Below are 22,109 nucleotides of genomic sequence, written 5' to 3'. Positions count from 1 at the left end.
GTGAGGCTTGAGAAACAGGCATAAAACCTTTAGAATTTTACAGAATCATTACCACGACTGCTTTAACCACTAGGAGGGGAAGGGCCACACTCAGTGGTATTGCTCTCACGTTAGCGCAATCCGGGAGGAGGAACTGTGACAGTTCTCTTTTTCCACTTCCCCCGCATCCAGAGCAAAGCAGTGGAAAGCGCTGGTGGGAAGAGGCGGGGCCAGGGTGTGGGAGGGACTGGAGAAGGCTTGGGGTGGGGCTGCGCACGCGGCGAGGGAGGAGACTTAGAAGAGGAGAGTCGGCTCCGGAATAGCTACTCAGGGGCGTGGCTGCTGCAGAGCTTCCCAGTACAGCGATCCTAGCTGGAGCCGCGCTTTGTTCTGGCCGTCGCCTCCTCTACCCTTTAGCGTCTGGATCCATCCTTTGCCTCCCCCACTGTCCCCTTCCACCTTCTCCCTGCATCTGGGTTTGCATCCTCTTCCTAACCGCTGCACTCCCTGGCCGCCTTCACTCCTGGCCGAGTCGCTGCCTGGGATGCTTCTCTGAATTCTTCCCTCTGCATCTTCTTCCCCTTCGCCCTTTTTCGGGTCTGTTTTCCCCAGGTCCAGGTCGCTCCTCCCGGCACCACCCCTCCAGGCCGGGAATGTCCCTCGGAGCTCTGTGCCCATGGTCCTGACCCTGCTTCTCTCTGCCTACAAGCTGTGCCGCTTCTTCGCCATGTCGGGCCCACAGAACGGGGCCGACCGGTTGACTGTGCCGGGGCCGAATGGGGGTAGTGGCTCGGGCCCATGGTGGGCTACTGGCTACCGAGGGTCCCGCGAGGTGTCGCCTGGGGTGGGCACCGAGGTGCAGGGAGCCCTGGAGCGTGCGCTGCCGGAGCTGCAGCAGGCTCTGTCTGCGCTGAAGCAGGCGGGCGCCGCTCGGGCTGTGGGCGCGGGCCTATTGGAGGTATTCCAGATAGTGGAGGAGGCCTGGCTGCTGCCGGCTGTGGGCCGCGAGGTGGCCCAGGGTCTTTGCGACGCCATCCGCCTGGACGGCGGCCTCGACCTGCTGTTGCGGCTGCTGCAGGCACCGGAGCTGGAGACCCGCGTGCAGGCCGCACGCCTGCTGGAGCAGATCCTGGTGGCTGAGAACCGGTGAGGGTTCTGGGTTTGGGGGTGAGTGCCATGGGTAGTGGGGCAGCCAGAGCGGTGGAGTGCCTGGGTCTCCGGTGTGCCTGGACTGTACCTTTGCCTGCTTCACCTTAATATAGTCCCACACTACACCTCTATTAGGGATCAGCGCCTCTATTTTACAAATGAGGAAACTGAGGCTCAGGAAAGTTTAGTGACTTGCCCAGAGTCACACAGAGAACTAATGGTGCAGTGAGGATTCACACTCAGCACCAGTAGCTTAGGACAGGAGCCTGTCTTCAGTTCTATGGATGGAGATGGTATCCTATTGCCAATGGCTACCTACACCCAGCTCTTGGAACATTTAAGTGCCCTTTTATGCCCTTCTATGCTATCTTCTCTCCTGACTAGACATGATCTCATTGTGCTGCTGCTGATGGGGAACAGAAAGTTTTCTGCCGGAGTGAATGGGTGGGGGCGGAGGAAAGGAGGTGCAGAGCTGGGCAGGCGCCAAAGCATGTGTTCTCTCCTCCTTCCCAAATAGCACCAAGATTTAGTAAGCAGGGTCCAACTGAGCCTAGTTGTTTCTCTTTTGCCTCCCTCTAGGCATCTCCCTTGATGCATGAAGACCCAAGGGTTCACTTTCTCTCCCCTCTGATGCCACAGCAGTTCAGGTTGTCACGCTCCAGTCTCTTTCTGAATTCTCAGGCTCCTAGGGCTTAGAAGAGTTTTGCAAGAGTTACTTTCAAGTCATGCAGTCCTCACAAGTGTGATGGGAGTGTGTTGGAGTGTTTGCCATTTTCAAAAAGAAACAAATCACCTTGCAATTAGTGGAAATTATACAACTGTCAAAAAATGCATGAATGAAGCAGTTTAAGCTAAAAGACCAAGATCAGCTTCTGTTTAGCAGGTCATTAATGTCTCATCTATCATCATGTGTCCTGATTGAGATAGGTCATGAATTTGGAGGGCTAGAAAAATGGAGTGGGTGCTCACTGGGTGTGTTGGGGTCCAGGTTGGTGGGTGTGGGCTTTACATGTGGATTGAGACAGTTATAACTAAATCCCCTGGGAATTGGGAAGAGAAAGCCTTCAAGATGCAAACAGTTTTATTTCTCAAGGATGAAAATGACAGTCCTCACTTGGTGCCAGTTACTGAGAGAGCAGTCACTAACCAGTGTCCCTGGTCCCAAGAAACAACCCATGTACCAGTGCCAGTGTTACTTCAGGACCAAGGACAGAGTGCAGTGTAGGATCAAAATCCTTCCCAAGAAATGCGTTCCTCTAAACTACCTGGGTGGGAAGAGAGAGAAGGGGGACAACATAATGACAATTTGTGTTCATGAAATGTTTTTCCATCTATACCAATCTACCCCTCCCCACACCAGCTCCTGTTAAAGAAAGTTCTTCCACCTGTATGCCCACCTCTTTTTGCCATTCCTATTCTTGCATCTTTTTTCCCAGGGGGTGCTGTACCCACTGCCCAGAAGCTCAGGCCAAAATTTCCCTCACCTCAAACTGCCAGAATAAGTCCAACAGGTGGGGTCTCTGAACCTGGCCCCACAACACCCCATGAGGGTCTCATTTGACTACCAACCCTATAAATTCACAGCCCACTCCCATCTAGGGACCATAATGAATATAACTTCAGAAAGGTTAAATGGTTTTCATAAGATTACACAATAAATAAATATAGGAAACAGGCTTTTTAAATAAAAGCAGAAAAATATTGCACATAGGTTCAAAAAGTGCAGAAATAATACAGCTAAAACCTCTCACAAACCAAACTCCCTCTTCATTTTTTTTTATTTGTTTGTTTGCTTATTGGTACCACAGATTGAATCCAGGGCCTCACTAAATTGCTGAGGCTGTCTTTGAACTTGTGATCCTCCTGCCTCAAACTCCCAAGCCAATGGGATTACAGTTGTGTGCCACCACACCTGGCCAAATCTCCTTTTCAGAGGCAATGCACTGAAAGCAAGTTTCCTGTATATCCTTCCAGAGAAAGTCTATGCCTACTAAAGTATTTGCATATATATGTATAAGTCACATAAACACAACTTCCCTTTTCAAGCTGAGAGTTGAACCTAGACCTGCATGGATCCCATGTATGTGTCCATTTTATCAAACTCGTATGCTCTCAGATCACAGAATTGGGAACTGAGTGAATAGTTCCCACAATCAGCACACATTTTAACTCTGGCAAGGTGCCAGGTGCATATAGAAAGATAAGGGCTGCAGGTAAAGAGACCTGGAATAAAGTCCTAGCTCTGAATTGATATTCCTGAACAAGCCCTTTCCTTCACTGGGCCTTAGGTAGGTCCTTTGAAAATGAGTGTTAGATTAGGTGATTTCTTAAATACACCCTAACATATTAGATATCTGAAAGCACAAAGTAAAGATGAAAGATATTGAACTCTGGAGACGTACAGACCTGGGATTACAGGTGTGCACTACTGTGTTCAATATTAGGTTTTTTTTGTTGTTGTTGTTGTTGTTTTGTTTTGTTTTTTGGTTTGTGTGTGTGTGCTGGGGATTAAACCCAGTGCCTTGCGCATGCAAGGCAAGCACTCTACCAACTGAGCTATATCCCCAGCCCTCAACCCCAGCACCAACCCCAGTTGCAGTGGTATCATCTGCTCAGTCATTTGTTACTGTTCCAAAATCCTCCTTGGGCACCCGCCCACATTACCTTTGTTCTTCAGGCCTTGATACCAACTTCAACTTCCTCACACCACAAATAATACTGTGGCTAGCTAGCATCCTTACCCTCCTGCCCTCATTAATCTGTGGACACTCTTTGGAGAGATTGCCTGCCCCAGCCTGCACCTCCACCCACAGTGCCTCAGCACATTTATAGCCCTACACCCTGCCAACTTCTTATGATCCAGCATATGATTTTGCCCATCTAATAGGCGTAAAGTGAGAGCTGTTGTTTTAATATTCATTTTTCTGAATACTAGTGGGTTAGAGCATCTCTTTATTTGTTTGCTTACATTTTGGATTTCCTCTTTTATAAATTACCTATTTATGTCCTTTGCCCATTTTCTACCAAATTCACTGCCTTTTCCATGTTGATTTGAATATTACTTGTGCACTTTCCATATGATCTCTTGCTGATTTTCAGTTTTTCCTGGTTGGGGTTAGACACTGCATGAACTGGCTTTCTTTTTCTTCCTCAATCATGCCAACCCTGATGGAGCTCATCAGCCTCCAGGCCTTTGTCCTGGTCTTCTTACTCACTGTTATGCTCTTCTCTGGTATTTGCAAGCAGGATTTTCTCAATATTTAACTCTCAGATATCACCTCCTTAGGTACATCTTCCCAACAGGCATGCTCTATTACATTATCCAGTTGCTAGCATCCTGGCTGTATCACTAAGATCTTGTTCATACACTAGTTACTTGCTAATCGTTGACTTTCTTATTAGTTGAGGGTAAACCTTGGTCACTGTTTAACATTAGCCTCTCTAGCAGAAGCATGATACACAGTATGTGCTCAACAAATATCTGTGAGTGAATGAATAAATGTGCCTTAGTCATGGAACATGGTGTGAGGAAAGGTTTGAAGGCAGAGCTAAGTGTGATGTAGTTCAAGTGACACTTAAACTGACCATAAGTTAACATTTGAGTTTTTATTATGGAGGCATGGTGCCAAGCACTGTATATGGATTATCTCATGAGTCTTGATAAGAATTCTGTTAGGTGTTCTTATTTTCCTGTTGATAAAATGAGGAAACTGAGGTGCAGATATAAAGGACCGTGTCCAAGGTCCTTCACAAAATGGCAGAGAAGGACCTGGGACCCTGGCGGTTGGCTTCAGAGCCGGAAGCATACTGCTTCTCACGGGGAGGAGATGCCGAAGAGATGGGTGTAGCCAAGATGGAGCACCTTTATATTCAGAGAAGCTTGCTCCTTGCAGGTCTAGAAGTGAGGGTGAGGCTGGAAGGATAATGCTGTCCTCCATGTCTCATGTGATACCAGTGAGGTTAAGAGGATAAATGACCATGCCCCCATACTGAGAAAGCCAAGCTCCCCAGGCTGCGGTAACTCCCTCATCCCCTTCCACTTTTTCCTGCAGAGACCGCGTGGCTCGCATCGGACTGGGCGTGATCCTGAACCTGGCGAAGGAGCGCGAACCTGTGGAGCTGGCGCGAAGCGTGGCAGGCATCTTGGAGCACATGTTCAAGCACTCAGAGGAGACTTGCCAGCGGCTGGTGGGGTCTGGAGGCCTGGACGCGGTGCTGTTCTGGTGCCGCCGCACAGACCCTGCCCTTCTGCGCCACTGTGCGCTGGCGCTGGCTAACTGCGCGCTGCACGGCGGCCAAGCGGCGCAGCGGCACATGGTAGAAAAGCGCGCGGCTGAGTGGCTTTTTCCGCTAGCTTTCTCCAAGGAGGACGAGCTACTGCGTCTGCACGCTTGCCTCGCTGTGGCTGTGTTGGCAACCAACAAGGAAGTGGAGCGCGAGGTAGAGCGCTCGGGCACGTTGGCGCTGGTGGAGCCACTCGTGGCTTCACTAGACCCTGGCCGCTTTGCGCGCTGCCTGGTGGACGCCAGCGACACAAGGCAGGGCCGCGGGCCAGATGACCTGCAGCGCCTGGTGCCTCTACTCGACTCATCACGCTTGGAAGCACAGTGCATCGGGGCCTTCTACCTCTGCGCAGAGGCTGCCATCAAGAGCCTGCAGGGCAAGACAAAGGTGTGGTACAGGGTAGGGTGGGTCAGTGGTTAGAGAGCTCCTGGACCTGCTTCCCAGAGGAAGAGACGTTCAAGTAGGACTAGAAGTACACCTAAGAATTAAATGAGGGCTGGGGTTGTGGCTCAGTAGTAGAGTGCTGGTCTAGCATACATGAGGCACGGGTTTGATCCTCAGCACCACTTTAAAAAAAATATTGTGTCCACCTAAAACCAAAAACTAACTAAATAAAATAATTAAATGAAGCAAGATAAAAGTTGAGAGGCCAGTCCTTTGGGCTTTGAAGGCAAGACTCAGAGTTGTACTTGGTTTGGGGACAAGAGGAAGATTTGGTTTTAAAACAGGGATTTTGTGTTTGTTAAACATCATCCTGGCTGCTGTGTGGAAAGGGCCTTGGTAAGGGTGAGACTGGAGGTAAAGGGACCTAATAGAAGGCTATGACATGGGACAAAGAATGTCAGGGGTGTCAGCAGTGACAGAGAGAAGCATTCAAGAAATGTTTAGGAATGGAGTTTGCAACTTGGTGCTTAGGGGGAGAAAGAAGAGTTGAGGGAGGCCTCTGGCCATGAATGTAGGCAGCCCAGTGGATGTGGTAAACTGGGTGAAAGGGCAAAGTTGGTGAAAGGAAGGAAGTGAGTGCAGTGGGTCATGTTGAGTTGGAGGTAGCTGAGAGATGCCTGGCTGGCAAGCTTCAGTGGGCAGTTTAACCACCTGGGTTCTGGAATCTGGAAAGGAGATGATGACCAGAGACAGAGGCTTGGGGTAGAACATCAGTGTGTCAGCCAAATAACTCTCACCAGCTAAATGTGGAGGCACACATCTGTAATTCCAGCTTCTCTGGAGGATGAGGCAGGAGAATGGCAAATTCAAGGCGAGCCTAGACAACTTAGTAAGACCCTGAAATAAACAGCTCGGGATAGAGTGCTTGCCTAGTATGTGCAAGGCCCTGGGTTTAATCCCCAGTACCCAAGAGCAAAAACAAAAATCTCTCACTTTAGTCCCAAAAGATCCCTACCTCCAGGGTCTAAACTATGGCTTTTGCTTACTGCTTTAACTTTGTATGTGACCTTGGGCATCTTTTCTCCCTTTCTGGGGCTCATTTTTATCCTTTGGAAAATTGAAGGGGTTGGACCACAGACTGCAGTTTTTACCCTGGTTGTGGGGCTAATAATAGTTTCATCATCAAAAGTTTGGGGGTTTATTTTTTAAATATTACTGGTTCAAGATTATCCCTATAATGTTACTTTCTCTACTTTGCAGTCCTCTGGAGGACTTGTGTGTTGGTAACAGCTAGTGCGCAGGGAGTGGTATACCCCATGGCCTACTCTCTCTGCACCCACAGCTGTCATTCATGGGTGCTCAGAGGAATGCGTCTCTGTAGGTGATGGCTACTCATCACATGTGTCCTTTCAGGCAAAAAGAGAATGTGTTAGGAGTCTCTGGGGTCTCTTCCAACATCTAATTTTCTAGGAGCTTCTGAGTCTTCTCTCTGAGTCCCAGAGTTGAGCCATGAGACTTGCTCTATAAAGCACATCATTCTGCTTTGGGAGAAGGGATTTGGATGGGTGTAGGGAGCGAGGATCTCAAGGACTGGGCCTGGGCAGCAGTTGTGACCACAAGCTCTGTCACCCCTTTCCCATCAAGGACAAATGAGTGCAGTTCAACAAAGATATATTGAATTTCCAGTCTATGTCCTTCATTGTGCCAGGCATAGAGCTTCTGTGGTGACTAAGCATGTCCTTACCTTATAATCCAATGGAAATTGCATTATCCACTAGTAACAGTGACATTCAGAGCATGATACAAGTCCTATTTGGAGGTTGTGGACCAAGCTATGGAGGAATCAAAGCAAGCTCACAGAATAGATGCTAATCAATTTGGATTCTGATGGATGAGTAGGTTTCCCACAAACAGGCTGAAAGAACTAAGAGTTTGGAGACACCATGGGTGGAGACCCGAGGTGTGAGCACCTTGGTAGGTATGTGAAGGGAGCTGGGTGCGGTGGGCTGTTGGCCATGCTGAGAGCTCAGACTTCATCCCAAGGTGGGTAGAAGCTGTGGAAGAGACAGGCGAGGGGAACCTGGTCAAGAGTCCAGTGAACTTCACAAGGGAGACTCCACAGGACCAGGTGACAGTGGATGAAGGCAGGGCTAGGGCAGATTGAGGCAGAGAGGATTCTCAGCAGAGAGATGAGACGAGTGGGAGGGACCAGGCATGTCTGGGAGCGGCTGGTGAGCCAGTGGACTCTAGACTTCCTCTCCTCCCCTCCTCCATAGGTGTTCAGCGACATTGGCGCTATCCAGAGCCTGAAACGCCTCGTTTCCTACTCCACTAATGGCACCACGTCAGCGCTGGCGAAGCGCGCACTGCGCCTGCTGGGCGAGGAGGTGCCAAGGCGCATTCTGCCCTGCGTGGCCAGCTGGAAGGAGGCCGAGGTCCAAACGTGGCTGCAGCAGATCGGCTTCTCCCAGTACTGCGAAAGCTTCCGGGTAGAGCTTCGGGGTCGGGCTTCCCCGAGTGGGACCGAGCGCTTCCCTGAGAGCCGCAGGGTCGCTGGGGTCCCGTGAGCACAAGCGACTGTATACTTTGTGGCCCCATAGGCTCCAGGCGCCATGGTGCCCTTTTGGGGATGGGGAGCCTGCACTCATCCTGGAAGTCCCTCATCTCTGATCTGGGTCCCATCCACCTCCTCCACTGCCACTTCCAGTTTCCTACCCTTGTATCTGTGCTTGAAATTTGGGGGTGGGGGAGGGGAGTCCTTCCTCACACCCGACCTCTCCCCCAGGAGCAGCAGGTAGATGGCGACCTTCTTCTGCGGCTCACAGAGGAGGAACTCCAAGCCGACCTGGGCATGAAATCTAGCATCACCCGCAAGAGGTAAGGGGAGCCCGGAGCCAGCAGGACCCTACCAGGTCTAACTAACTGCCCGCACTGCCACTAGCCAGTCCTGAGTCAGGATCTCAGCATCTTTTCCTCCTGTGGTGCAGGTTCTTTAGGGAGCTTACGGAACTTAAGACGTTCGCCAACTATGCTACGTGCGACCGCAGCAACCTGGCGGACTGGCTGGGCAGCCTGGACCCGCGTTTCCGACAGTACACCTATGGCCTGGTCAGCTGCGGCCTGGACCGCTCCCTGCTGCACCGCGTGTCAGAACAGCAGCTGCTGGAAGACTGTGGCATCCACGTGGGCGTGCACCGCGCCCGCATCCTCTCGGCTGCCAGAGGTCAGCCCACACACCAGGGACCCCACCCCAGCCCCGGCCCTGGAGGGGCAAGGGGAGACAGGGTGGAGTTCAGAGCCCCGCTTGGGAGTGGTGGAGTACTGTGCTATGGCAGACTGGGCTGTGAGGATCTAAAGATATAGCCCTCAGGAAGTTCACAGTCTGAATTGAGTAAGGCTAGGTGGTTCTACTGGGAAGCATATTCAGTAGGGGGTGGAGGCAGCACTTACTACCCTATTCACCCAGATCTAAACTTCAGAGGAGACGCCTGACCAAGTTTTGAGGGGTGTATGCAGGGATGGGGTAGCAGGATGAGCAGACCAGGCCAAGGCTCAGCTTGTGCCATAGTAGTAGGACAGTGCATGGGCCCATACATGGGGTAGTAGCCAGCTTACAAAGTATGGTTTCTGGAGTTGTTTTGCAATGGCATCTAGGTAGAGCTCTAAAAACTCTATTTACAAACTTATTTTCACTAATTTTCTATTTAGGTAGTAATTATCATCAATACCAGGTACTAATATTAAAATTTTTTATACTTTTATTTTATTTATTTATTTTTATGTGGTGCTGAGGATTGAACCACAGCCCCCTAATATTAAATTTTTAAGATATTACCTCATTAATTTCTACAACCATCTTATGCAGTGGGTGGTTAATATGTTTTAAATCAACTTTATACACCTTTTAAAGAATAGAAAGAGGGGATGGAGTTGTGGCTCAAGGGGTGGAGCGCTCACCTAACATGCATGAAGCACTGGGTTAGATCCTCAGCACTACATAAAAATAAAATAAAGGTATTATGTCCACCTACAACTAAAAGTATATATTTTAAAAAAGAATAAAAAGAGGCCCTAAGAAAAGGAAGTTTCCAATTTGAAGAGTTTGGAAAATATACGCCTCTGTGATAGAGCATTTCAGTCATAAGTGTTACTTCTAAAGATAATGAAACTAAGATTTAAAGCATTTAATTTCCCAAGATTATAAAAGCCAAAAGGTGACAGAATTGGGATTTGAGCCCCTGTTTTTCTGCTTCATAAATACACAAATATCTGTGGGTGTTAATTCTGAATACTATAGAAAGAAGAATTCTTTTCATTGAACCCATTCATTCAGCAAGTAGGTACTGAGCACCTTCATGGCACAAGGGACTGGGCCTTGGCTTCATTCTTTTGCTTCAACCGAACCAGGTCAGCTTTTATCATTTTCACATTACAGCTCTCAACAAATTTCTAAGATTTTATTGTTTTAAGAAAACAGAAAGGTCTAGGGCAAAAATAACTTTCAAAAAACAGTTTCTCTAGGGAATAAGGAGCCATGCACAGTTTTTTTTGTTTGTTTGTTTGTTTGTTTTTTGTGTGTGTATAATTGTTATTGTTTTGTTTTGGTACTAGGGATTGAACTCAGAGGCACTCAACCACTGAGCCACATCCCCAGCCCTATTTTGTATTTATTTAGAGACAGGGTCTCACTGAGTTACTTAGTGCCTCACTAAGTTGCTGAGGCTGACTTTGAACTTGTGATTTTCCTACCTCAGCCTCCTAAGTCGCTGGGAATATAGGCGTGTGCCACCATGCCCAGCTTGCACTGTTTTTAAATGGGGCAGTGACATGCTTAGGTTTGTGGTGACTGGAGATGTAGTTTAGTTGGAGAGTGTTTGCCTAATGTGTGAGGCCCTGGATTCTATCCCCATCACTTCAGAAAGAAAAAAAAGAAAAGAAAAGAAAAAAGAAAGATGTTGTAAAAAAAATGAATTAGATGGGACAATCCTAACTGGATTTTGGGAGCCCATTGAGGTGAATAGTGTCAAGGATCTGCACATAGGACCCTGTGGCTAGGTAGAAACCATAGAGGAGGGTGCCTGGTGCTGAGGCTTAACTGCGATATTCAAAAGGCTAGATGTATTAAATGCATTTTATTTATTTTTATGTATTTATTGGTACTGGGGATTGAACCCCAGGGTGTTTAACCTCTAAGCCACATTCACAGCCTTAAATACTTTCTTTCTTTGTTTTTCTTTTTTTTTTTTTTTTTTTTTTTTGGTGTGTGTGTGTGTGTTTTGTACCAGGGATTGAACACAGGGTGCTTAACCCTTGAGCCCTTTTTTATTTGTATTTAGAGACAGAGTCTCACTGAGTTGCTTAGCAATTCACTAAGTTGCTGAGGCTGGTTTTGAACTCTGATCCTCCTGCCTCAACCTCCAGAGACACTGGGATTACAGGCATGCTCCACCACGCCCAGCTTAAATGCATTTTGACATGATATTTTCAACTTATCATGGGTTTTCAGGAAGTAGTAACCTCATTGTAACTGGAGAAGCATCTGTATTTATTTATTTATTTATTTTAATATTTATTTTTTAGTTGTAGTTGGACACAATACCTTTGTTTTTTAAAATTTTTATGTGCTGCTGAGGATTGAACCCAGGGCCTTGCACATGCTAGGCAAGTGCCCTATTGCTGAGCCACAACCCCAGCCCCAACATCTGTATTTATTGAATAAATAAAATACCCGGGTTTCTGGTGGAAACTGGAATGAAGGGGCGAGGGGAGGACCTGGGCTGTATTGAGTTTGGAGTGCCTGTGGGCAGCTGGCTGTACAGGTCTGCAGTTCCAGAGAGAGGGCAAGGCTGGAAGTCCATGTCAATGTACCTTTTGAGAGGGACTCATCAATGGCCTTCCTTCCTGTAGGCCCCATATATCTCCACCTCAGTCACCTTTTTTGAAGCAAGCTACCTTGTCCAGGCTGGGCTGAGAGGGCTGGGTAGACACATGACCAATTCCCCAAGGTATGATGGACTTCATGGTAAGTAGTGGGGAGGGACTGCCCTCACCATGCTTTCTCTCTTATTGGCCTCAGAAATGCTACACTCCCCACTGCCCTGTACTGGCTGCAAGCCCGGCGGGGACATCCCAGATGTCTTCATCAGCTACCGAAGAAACTCAGGCTCCCAGCTGGCCAGGTAAGGAGGGGTAGGCAGCAGGCATCCTGGGCCTTGGGGAGAGGCCAGGGTGGTGACACAGGGCCTCTCTGCAGTCTCCTGAAGGTACACCTACAGCTGCATGGCTTCAGTGTCTTTATCGATGTGGAGAAGCTAGAAGCGGGCAAGTTTGAGGACAAGCTCATCCAGAGCGTCATGGGTGCCCGCAATTTTGTGCTGGTGTTGTCACCTGGGGCCCTGGACAAGTGCATGCTGGATCATGACTGCAAGGACTGGGTGCACAAGGTAGGTGTTGACCTGTGCCTCTGCCATCCCAGTACTGGCCCCAGGCCCAGGGGACTGAGTTCCCCTTCTATCCCTTCTTTTCTACACACCCAGCAACACTTGGCCCCAGAACACCTCTCTGGCCCAGCTGGAAGTTGGGAGCCACAGCTCTGACTGGAATGCAGCTTTAGCAAACCACTTTGGATCTCTCTCTTTTTTTTAACATTTATTTTTTAGTTGTAGGTGGACACAATACCTTTATTTTATTTTTATGTGGTGCTGAGGATTGAACCCAGTGCCCCACACATGCTAGGCAAGCAGTCTATCATTGAGTCACAACCCCAGCCCCCACTTAGGATCCTGAACCTCGGTTTTTTTCATCTACAAAAGGGGATAACTTACCCATGCTGTTCACCTTGTAGGATTATTGTCAGCGTCAGAGGGGGATGAAAATGTTTTACAAAATAACCTTTGTGAGGCAGAAGAGAGTACAGTGACAGGCAGACAGGAATCATTGTTAAGAGCATAAAACTGGAAGTTTGGATCTTGGCTCTGGCCTTGGGCAAATTACTTAACTCCAAGGAACTTCATATTTATTACTGTAAAGTGGAGACAATAATAGTAGCAACTCCCTAGGATACTGTTACAAGGATTAAAAGAGCTAAACTGAAGTGCTTAGCAGAATGTCTGGCACATAGTGATTGCTCAATAATGACAGCTATTATTATTATTATGCCGATTGTATCTGTTTAATTCACCATTATATATTCAATGTATGACACATAATAGGAACTTAGAATATTTATAGAATAGCTGGTTGTAGAGGTGCACATCTATAATCCCAGCAATTTGGGAGGCTGAGGCAGGAGGATTTCAAGTTCCAGGTCAGCCTTGGCAACTTAATAAGGCCCTAAGCAACTTAGTGAGACCCTGTCTCAAAATAAAAAAAATGAAAAGTGCTGAACTTATGGCTCAGTAGTTAAGCACCCCTGGGTTCAATCTCTAGTATATAAAAAAAGAAGAATACTTATAGAATGAATGGGTAGATGGAAACATAATCATTAATCAGTTAATAAGAATTGAAGGTTGGTGCTAAGGGATGCAGTAGTTATCTAAGATGGAGTCCTTGTGTTCAAGCAGTTCATGAGATAAGAATGTGCCATCCCTGAGTCAGGTGTGGTGGCTCACACATGTAGTCCCAGCCACTTTGGAGGCTGAGGCAGGAGGATCACTGAGGCAGGAAAAAGGCTAAAACCAGTCTGGGCAACATAGTGAGACCCCTGTCTCTTAATACACACACACACACACACACACACACACCACCACCACCACCACCACCACCACACACACACACAGCATATGCTCGCATTGCCTAAATCATATATAAGTTGATATAAATGCTAAACCTTGTAGATGAACCTGTTATTCGCTGTGGAATATGGAGAAGGGAGGGATCATTTTTTTTTTAATTTTTTAATATTTATTTTTTAGTTATCGGCGGACACAACATCTTTGTTTGTATGTGGTGCTGAGAATCGAACCCGGGCCGCACGCATGCCAGGCGAGCGCACTACCGCTTGAGCCACATCCCCAGCCCCGGGAGGGATCATTGAGGGCTGGAATAATCAGGGAAGTTGCTGGGTTTCTGTTCTCACGACTAAAAGGCTCAGGGGTCACTCCAGTTAAACTGGGCTAATTGGGCTGCACGAAATAACCACACAAGAGACACAAATATCTTTTTCTTTGGGGTCACTGTGACAGATCCTCTAACCTTAAGGGTCCGCAGGAAGAGAGAGAGCGAGAGCACAAGCTGACCCTTTTTATTGAGGAGAAGGTATTCAAATGAAGCAAAGGGTCAGGTTTCAGGGGGCTGAGTCTATCTTCATGATGTCCACTGTCAGCAGGTTGATTGACACCCGGGTAGGCCACACCCAAGGGCACACACAAGGCACTTCCATGGAAGATTCTATCCTAAAGAGGGCAAGGGGTTATATTACAAAGGAACAGGTGAGCATAGCTTCACCCATGGGGCTGTAGCAAGACACACCCATGCACAAGACACTGACCCTCGGACCCAAGAAGGGTGGGGAAAGCTCTGCCACATTTCTGTGACTGAGCGCCTCAGCACCCAGCCAGGGAGTATGATTTAGTCACGTGTAAGGTTGGTCTCCCACAGGAAGTTTTCATGAAAGAAACGGGACTTGAGAAGAGTAGGTAAGTGGAAGAGAAGGCATCCCAGGCAGGGGAACAGCATAAGTGAAGGAATGACGATAGGAGTGAACCCGTATGAACCACTAGTATTGATCTATCTGTCTCACAGATGAAGAAACTGAAGCTCAGAGAAGTACAGTAATTTTCACATGACCACAACTGCCAGTACAAAAATCAGAAAATCTGGTCTTAGACTCTATCTGTCTGACTCCAAAGCCTGTGTTCTCTCCCAGGACCTGCACTATGGTCCATGCTGCCGATCTGAGTTGGTAGGAAGGGAGATGGTAGGTAGGGTTGGATTCAGCTGACACCAAAGCTTATTGTCTGCACCTGCTCTCAGCTTCACATCCAGTGACATCATGTAATGGGAATAGTTACATCAAGAAAATTGGCAACCATTACCAATTTGTGTGTGTGTGTGTGTGTGTGTGTGTGTGTGTGTGTGTGTGTACTGGGGATTAAACCTAGGGGTGCCCTACCACTCAACTACATCCCCAGCCTTTTCTGTTTTTATTTATTTATTTATTTATTTTGGGACAGAGTTGCTGAGGCTGGCCACGAATTTGCCATTCTCCCGCCTCAGCCTCCCAAGTTGCTAGGATTACAGGTATGCACCACCACACTCAGATGGCTTTTTTGTTTGTTTGTTTGTTTGGTTGGGTGGGTGTTTTCCTCTATAGAGAGCTAGTTGTTATACTTTTACCAGCACACTGCTGGCTGGATAAGAACTATGGAACCAGGTTATGGAGTCTAAAGGCAGAGGGAAGATCTGTGATTGAAGCACTGGGAAACAGGGAGCCCGGGATGGGGGAGATGGGCAATGGGTGTTTGGATGGAAGCACTAGAGTAGTCCACATTGGCGGTTGTGGGGAGGGCCTAGCTCCAGAAGCCATGCAGGAGGAGGCATGTACTGGATCTGGTTTCAGGAGGAGGCTCTGGACCAGGAAGACATCCTGGAGGAACATGACTGATGACCAAGAGCAGGCAGCCTTCTGAGCAGGTGGCAGGTAGCCTTCTGAGAGAGGAAGTGTCTGTGAGCTCCATGAGAGTTCAAAGGAAGCTCAAAAGAGTGTATAGAGCTGGGTGCAGTGGCACATATCTGTGATCTCTGTAACTTGGGAGGCTGAGGCTGGATCACAAGTTCAAGGCCAGCCTCAGCAACTTAGGATGACCCTGTCTCAAAATAAAAAATTTAAAGGGCTGAGGATGTGGCTCACTGGTAAAGCACTCCTGGGTTCAATCTCTAGTACCAGGAAAAAAGTTTATAAATAATTGACCCAATGACTAAACAAATGAATGATCTTATGTGCATCTACTAAGTTTACCAGGTTAGAAGACTTGTCCTTAAATTTTCATTCTAGCCAGCTGAGGGATCTTGAACAAGTCATTATCCCTTCCTTAGCCAGTCTCTGAATGTGCACAGAGCAATCTCTTTGGTTCTATGTAATTTTACATGAAACAAATTATTCTAAAGACTTGTGATTAAACTGTGACAGGATCAAAATCCATCCAGATGCTCAGCAGAGACGCAGCAGGGCTTGGTTGAAACAGGCCTGGACTTAGGCTCTGAAGGCTCCAGTTGCAGGCCTGGCCCCTCCCGGAGTGGGTGTTTGGGTGATTGTTGGGGGGTCCTTTCCTTTCTCTAAGCTTCCTTCTCTTCATCTGTAAAACCAAGAGGCTCCCAGAAGCCAGTCAGGATTGAAGTTAGGCTGATTCTTTCTCCAAAAACTCTCTACCCCACAAGGGTGCTTGACACCCATTGTCCCAGCAGACAGTGAGGGGGAGGTGGGAGGCAGAGTGGTGACAGCATTTGCCTTGGACTGGTCCCAAAGGCTCCATTATCCCTCTCTGGTCATTTTTAATGCTTAATTGCTTCTGGTTTTAATCCTCCTTTCCCTGAAGCCACATTTGGTGGGTAATCGATCTGGAAAACCACAAGTGAACTGCACTCAAGAAAGTCACATCCCTGTGGTTCCCCCTTGAAAGGAAAAACATTCAATAAGCACTTACCAGAGTGCCATTAATAGTAAGAAATACCATCAGAACCACCCAGTGAGGTAGGTTTTATTTCCACTTTACAGAGGAAATAAGGACACCGATTACTTCTTAACCGTTCACTACATGCTCAGCACTTGCCGTGGAATATTGCAGTTATTTTATGCAACAATCGTACAAGATACAGGACTGTCATTAATCTTATTTTATATGTTAGAAAACAGAAACTTTCAGACCCCGTTATTTTTGCTCTGGTCACAGAGCTTGTGTCAGAGACTCACTAGGAACCTAGATCTGATGATTCCAGAGTGCAGCCCCTAACTTCTGGGCTGTGTTGCTTTGTTCATTCATTCATTGTTTCATTCTTTCATCCATCAGTCAAATAGTTAGCGAGAGCTGACCATGGGCAGGACTTTGGGAAAGATGCTAATAAAGTGAGTAAAAATCACACACACAGTCCCTGTCCTTCTGTTTGGCAGAGAAAACAAACATTAGGTAAACTACATGTTAATTAATTTAAATCTGCAACTGTAGCCTGGGCTGCAGAGCCTGAGAGTATATGAGAGGGGAAGCTGACTTGGTCACGGAAGTAGGACAACTTCCCTAGAAAAGTGTTGACTGTGGGCTGGGGCTGGGGCTCAGCGGTAGCACACTTGCCTGGCATGTGTGAGGGACTGGGTTCGATTCTCAGCACCATAGAAATAATTTTTTTAAATAAAGGTCTATCAACAACTAAAAAAAATTTTTTTAAAAAATTGTTGATTGAACTCAAATCCGAAAGATGTGGGGATGTAAGTGAAAGGGCAGAGAAGCATGTTTAAGGCGGAGGAAACAGCATAGGCAGAAGCCCTCTGTTGGGAAGGAAGATAACAGAGCTAAGGGTGTAGGTTCTGTGTGTCCGGGAGGATGGGGAAGGGGTAGAGATTAAGAAATGGGCTGTGGCCAACCACACAGGCCTTGCAGTCTGCATTAGAAAGTTTCGTCTTTATTCTAAGAGACAAAGTCTTGAGGAGTTTTAAGTAGGATGTGGCATGATCAGATATGTCAGATTTTTCATTTTTCAGAGATCATTCAGGTGAAAAGGTATTTTGGAAAACAAATTAGAGGAGCAAGAGTGGATGAGGAGAGACCTGGTAAACAGGATGGGGTTGGACAAGGCTGGGCAGGGTATAGGTAGAGAAAATTGGTGGAACTGAGAAATAAGTAAGAAGTACAATGGGCAGGGCTCTTGATGGAGCCACATAGATGCAGGGGTGAGATGAATTTCTTTGACAGAAAATTATATGGGTTTTTTCCTACACTAACAACTAATCAATTTTCTGACACCAAGAGGGTGTTCTTCAATTGAGTTTGATCCTGGAGTGTCCAACTCCACAGGCTGAAGAGCTGAGTCCCACAAACCCTGACTTAAGTCACAAGTCCTGGGTGCCTAGGCCACCCCTGTCTGACTTGACTATCAGTTTGGCAGTTCTCATGATCACCACCCACCCAGCCCAGTTCAGTTTTTCTCTATGACTCACTGAATTCAGAAAACCCTTGACTTACTCTTAGTGGGGTTTACTATAAAGGACACAACTCAGGAAAAGCCAAATGGAAACGAATCACAGGGCAGGGTAAGGAGGGCAAGGGGCTTCCCTACCTTTTCCCTGGCACCACTTCCTGGCTCTTCACCAACCCAGAAGCTCTTTAAATCCATTGTTTAGGGGATTTGATGCATGTTTTATTAAATAGGCATGATTGTTCAATCATTGGTCATGGGGATTGAACCTAACCTGCAGCCCCTCCCCAGAAGTCACCTAAGCATGCTGGGGTCTTTCTGGTGACCAGCCCTCTTCCTGACTCTCTTGGCCACCGTCTCGGCTCACCCCTGGCTGGGAGTTATCTCATTAGCAGAAGATGTACTCTTATCACTCAGGAAACTGTAGTGGGTTTAGGAGCTCAGTGCCAGCTCTGTCCCAAGATCAAATCGTTTTTTTCACTGTAGGGGGGTGAAGGACAAGTTGGGGGGGATTTGAAGCCCAGTGTCTTGCCTTGGGCTCAGTCCCAGGCAAGCACCCCACTTCCCCACTGCCCCAGCACCTATCTGGCCCTCGGGTTCCTAGACAAGACAAGGGTTTCTTCCTCTTTTCTCTTCTCCCTTTAGGAGATTGTGACTGCTCTAAGCTGTGGCAAGAACATTGTGCCCGTCATTGATGGCTTTGAGTGGCCTGAGCCCCAGGCTCTGCCCGAGGACATGCAGGCTGTACTTACCTTCAATGGCATCAAGTGAGCCCCAGGGCCCCAGGGAATGAAAGCCAAGGGGAGTGGGTACACATCATCCCTACAGGCAGCATGGGGGTAAAGCAAACAGGCCCCTGGCCAGCAGCTCCATCTGTGCAGCCATCTGATCCCTTGGTCTTTGTGCCCACAGGTGGTCCCATGAGTACCAGGAGGCCACCATTGAGAAGATCATCCGCTTCCTGCAGGGTCGCTCCTCCCGGGACTCATCTGCAGGCTCTGACACCAGTTTGGAGGGTGCTGCACCCATGGGCCCACCTTAACCAGTTTCCAGTTCCCAATCCCTGCTGTGACTCACATTTCCATGGTCCTCCCTGAAGGAACAGCTCTTTAAACGGAGTCAGCCTGGGCTCTTCTCAGGAAATGGCTCTCCCTGTCCCCTACCCTCATGGCCCACTTCAACACCCCCTTCCTCAGTATGTGGAAAGGGAAGGAAGCTGGGCTTTGGTGTGGGGGTTCCTCCTCCCTCAGGCCCTGCAATCAGGTTCTCTGTCTCCCGTCCTCAGAGTTGTGTCCCTGCCAAGTTCTGGAAACGCAGGAGACTGAGGGGAGGGTCATGGCATATTCTCTCATATGCCACCCTGAGAGTAGCCGGCTTGAGTAGGCAGCCTCTGACAGAAATCAGGGCCATGTGCAGGCCCTGGGCTAGGGCCTGGTCCTGGGAGGCAGCCATGGACAGGCCCCTCAATGGCTGTTTGTGGGCCCTGATGCCACTTCCTACTGTCTTGTGGCCTTGCCCTATAACCACTCAGTGCCCCTCCCAGCCTTCCTCACAGCTGGGGTCAAGGTTGAGCTGAGCCAGCCCACAGGCTGTATATGCCTCAGCTACTTTGCTGTGCTTGTGCATGGGAGCCTCCTACCAGGGCCCAGTTCTGGGCAGGGAGGCCATGTCTCAAAGCCCACCTACCCCAGGCCTTGGTGCTCTGCCTAAGATGCCTGACCACCCAGGCCCTATTGGCTTCCCCAGCTCCTCACCCACCCAGGGCTTCCCACCCATTTGCTCAGGGAAGAGGGGGACCAGGCACCCCCACCCCCACCCCGGCAACCCCAGTAGCCTGGACAGCACCTGCAGCTCTGTGGGAAGAGGCAAGATCCTGAAGGGCAAGGGTGAAGACCTAGCAGTTTCTCCCAATGTCAAGTGCATTCAGGAATCTTGTTAAAATTCAATTCAGGAGACCTGAGGCAGGGCCTGAGAGTCTGCATTTCCCACAAATCCCTGGGCAAACCGATGCAGGCGGTCAGGGGACCACACTGAGCAGAAAGTCCTTCACAAATCTTTTGTCATTTCCCAAACACTCCACTCCTGGTCTCTATAATCATCACAGCAACCCTGTTCAGTCCTGTCCCCCTGTACTGGAAGGTAAGGAAGAAAGACCGAGTGATAAATCCCATTTTTCAAATGATTATTGGTAGCCCCAGGATTCAGAGCCAGGTATCCCAGCACCCAGGCCACTGCAGATGGACTGGGCTGATGATTCCTGAGAATCGTCTTGGTGGATGAACCTCTGCAGGGCTGTGGCTTCTCCCATGCTCCAGAGAATCAAGCAGTGGGCGATAGGTTTTAGCCAAAAGGCTGACCAAGGGGTCATACAGAAATAGCTAGGGAGGAATGTCTCTGTGGCCCTCCCTCCACTGGAGTAGGAGGGCAAGAAATGCCCTCCCTCCAATAACCCACGCTCCAGCTAGTGGGGTCTGCTGTTATCTGCCCTGTACTTCCTTCTGGGGGCAGAGGGTTCACACCTCGGGGCTGGCTCAGCTCCTAGACCCCAGCCCTGCAGAGCTGGCCAGGTTTCTCCTTGCTTTTGGACCACATCATCAGGAAGCCAAAGATCTCATTGCAGGCTTGGGACTCCTTCCTTCCACTTTCCACCCTCCCCTTGTCTTAAGTGCATCCTGGCCCAATTCTGGCTTTGACCATACACCATCCTCTCCCAGATACTCAGCCCAAGTGCATGCTAGTTCAAGCCCAGGATTCTGTCCTGGATGTGACAGTTGAAGCAGACTGGATGTTGCCCTCACACAGCAGTCATTAATACAGCGTCTGCATACTCCCAGGGGGATCTTTCTGTGGCTTCTCCCATGCTCCAGAGAATCTAGCAGCAGGGGATAGGTTTTTGTCCCTATGGGCAGTACTCAGAGAAGTTCCTGGTTTTTCTTCAAGCACATGCTCCACCACTGTCCACCTCCACTGTCCAGCCTTCTGCCCTGTCCTCTGTCTCTCCAGGCAATCAGGAGTCTATCTCTAGCTCCAGACAGAGCAACTGAACTGATGAACCTGTCCCAGCCAGGCCAGTGTGTTCAGGGGTGGTGGCCTCCTCTGCCATGTCAAACACTGCTCAGATTGCAGCTAGGGCAAACAGCTGGGCCCTCAACCTCCACCTTAGAGCTCATCCTGAGATAGGGCTCAGAAGTAGCACCCCTCCCACAGCCTGCTCTGACTCAGGTCTGCAGAGTCAAGGTTTTTTGCTTGTTTGGGCTATAGGCATTGCCCCCAGGTTAAGGCTGAGTCAACAAGGTCCCTACCCCACCTCACCTGTCCCTCCAAGAGCTGCTCAGGGACATTCAGAAATCAAAAGTCCAGCCACAGTTCATTCATCCTTCTCTTTAGCCCATGAAGATAGGCATCTCATCCTAGAATGTGTCCTGGAAGGTCCATCCAGGTGTGGTCCCCACATTCAGACTATTTGGGGGCATTGCTGATCTAGCCTTTCCTAGAGGAGACTGCTCAAGTCACACAGCTAGCCAGAGTAGAGTCCGGCTTCAGGCCAGCTCAGCCCCATGGTGCAGGGGTCAGGGAGGCAGAAGTCTGGCAACAAGGGCCCAGGCTGCAGGGGCTCTAGCCAGTCCTGAACTACCCATTTCACCTGTGTGATTTTTCAGCCAGCAAACTGACTAAGAGGGCAGATGAGAAAGTAGGGAAAAATGGCAGCAGGCCAAGTCCCCAAGGGAAGTTATGGTTTGAAGACTGAAGTAGCCCCTGATTTGGGTCTGCTAGGGGACTTATGGGTCCTCATCAAAGCCAGTGCTTTAATATTAAATAAGATTCTGCCTTTCAACTTCAGGTCCAGACCTTCCTACCTCCCTAGAAATGGGTCCCTCATTCTCTGGGAAGCTCTGGTCCATGAATCATATGGAAAATCAGGTTCAGCTCCCAGTAGACCTACAGAGACCAGGGATGGGCTTGGCACATGACTGCTGAAGCGCTCAGCAACGGCAGGTGTCAGAGGGCTGTGTCAACGAAAACTGATCCTGCCTGGTGTAGCCAGGAAGATCAGCGTAGGTGCTTCTGGAAAGTGCATCTCACTGACCCTCAGGAACAGGCAGCCAGAGCCCTGCCCAAGGTTTCCAGCTGGCCTCTTGCAAGTCTTGCAGCTTGTCACCTGACAGCTCAGGAGGTAAGAGCGGCAA

The 22,109-nt window shown here is 48.7% G+C and overlaps 1 protein-coding gene across 2 annotated transcripts; it reads left to right on the top strand.

Moving 5' to 3' along the window:
* Positions 1 to 295: 295 nt before the first annotated feature.
* On the top strand, positions 296 to 22,095 carry SARM1 (sterile alpha and TIR motif containing 1). Of its 2 annotated transcripts, XM_081272616.1 has the most exons (9): positions 296 to 1,125; positions 5,181 to 5,799; positions 8,073 to 8,285; positions 8,582 to 8,673; positions 8,784 to 9,019; positions 11,873 to 11,975; positions 12,050 to 12,239; positions 18,568 to 18,689; positions 18,835 to 22,095. In XM_081272616.1, exons 1-9 carry the CDS (start codon positions 656 to 658, stop codon positions 18,962 to 18,964), a joined length of 2,175 nt encoding a protein of 724 aa, XP_081128742.1. In that variant the 5' UTR covers positions 296 to 655; the 3' UTR covers positions 18,965 to 22,095. The 2 variants fall into 2 exon arrangements, with proteins under 2 accessions (XP_081128742.1, XP_081128743.1); XM_081272617.1 differs by lacking the exon at positions 18,568 to 18,689.
* Positions 22,096 to 22,109: the final 14 nt, after the last annotated feature.

This window comes from Spermophilus citellus (assembly GCF_964194105.1).
Source record: "Spermophilus citellus genome assembly, chromosome: 17".
NCBI lineage: Eukaryota > Metazoa > Chordata > Mammalia > Rodentia > Sciuridae > Spermophilus > Spermophilus citellus.
The sequence above is the reverse complement of the archived record's forward strand: the minus strand, read 5'-3'. Positions and strand labels throughout refer to the sequence as shown.

What these genes read in the sequence shown, in the direction of transcription:
- SARM1 (XM_081272616.1), top strand. Translation starts at nt 656, where the DNA reads ATGGTCCTGACCCTGCTTCTCTCTGCCTACAAGCTGTGCCGCTTCTTC. An exon ending in ATCCTGGTGGCTGAGAACCG is followed by an intron (nt 1,126 to 5,180) that starts GTGAGGGTTCTG and finishes TTTTTCCTGCAG; the next exon opens with AGACCGCGTGGCTCGCATCG. An exon ending in CTTACCTTCAATGGCATCAA is followed by an intron (nt 18,690 to 18,834) that starts GTGAGCCCCAGG and finishes TTGTGCCCACAG; the next exon opens with GTGGTCCCATGAGTACCAGG.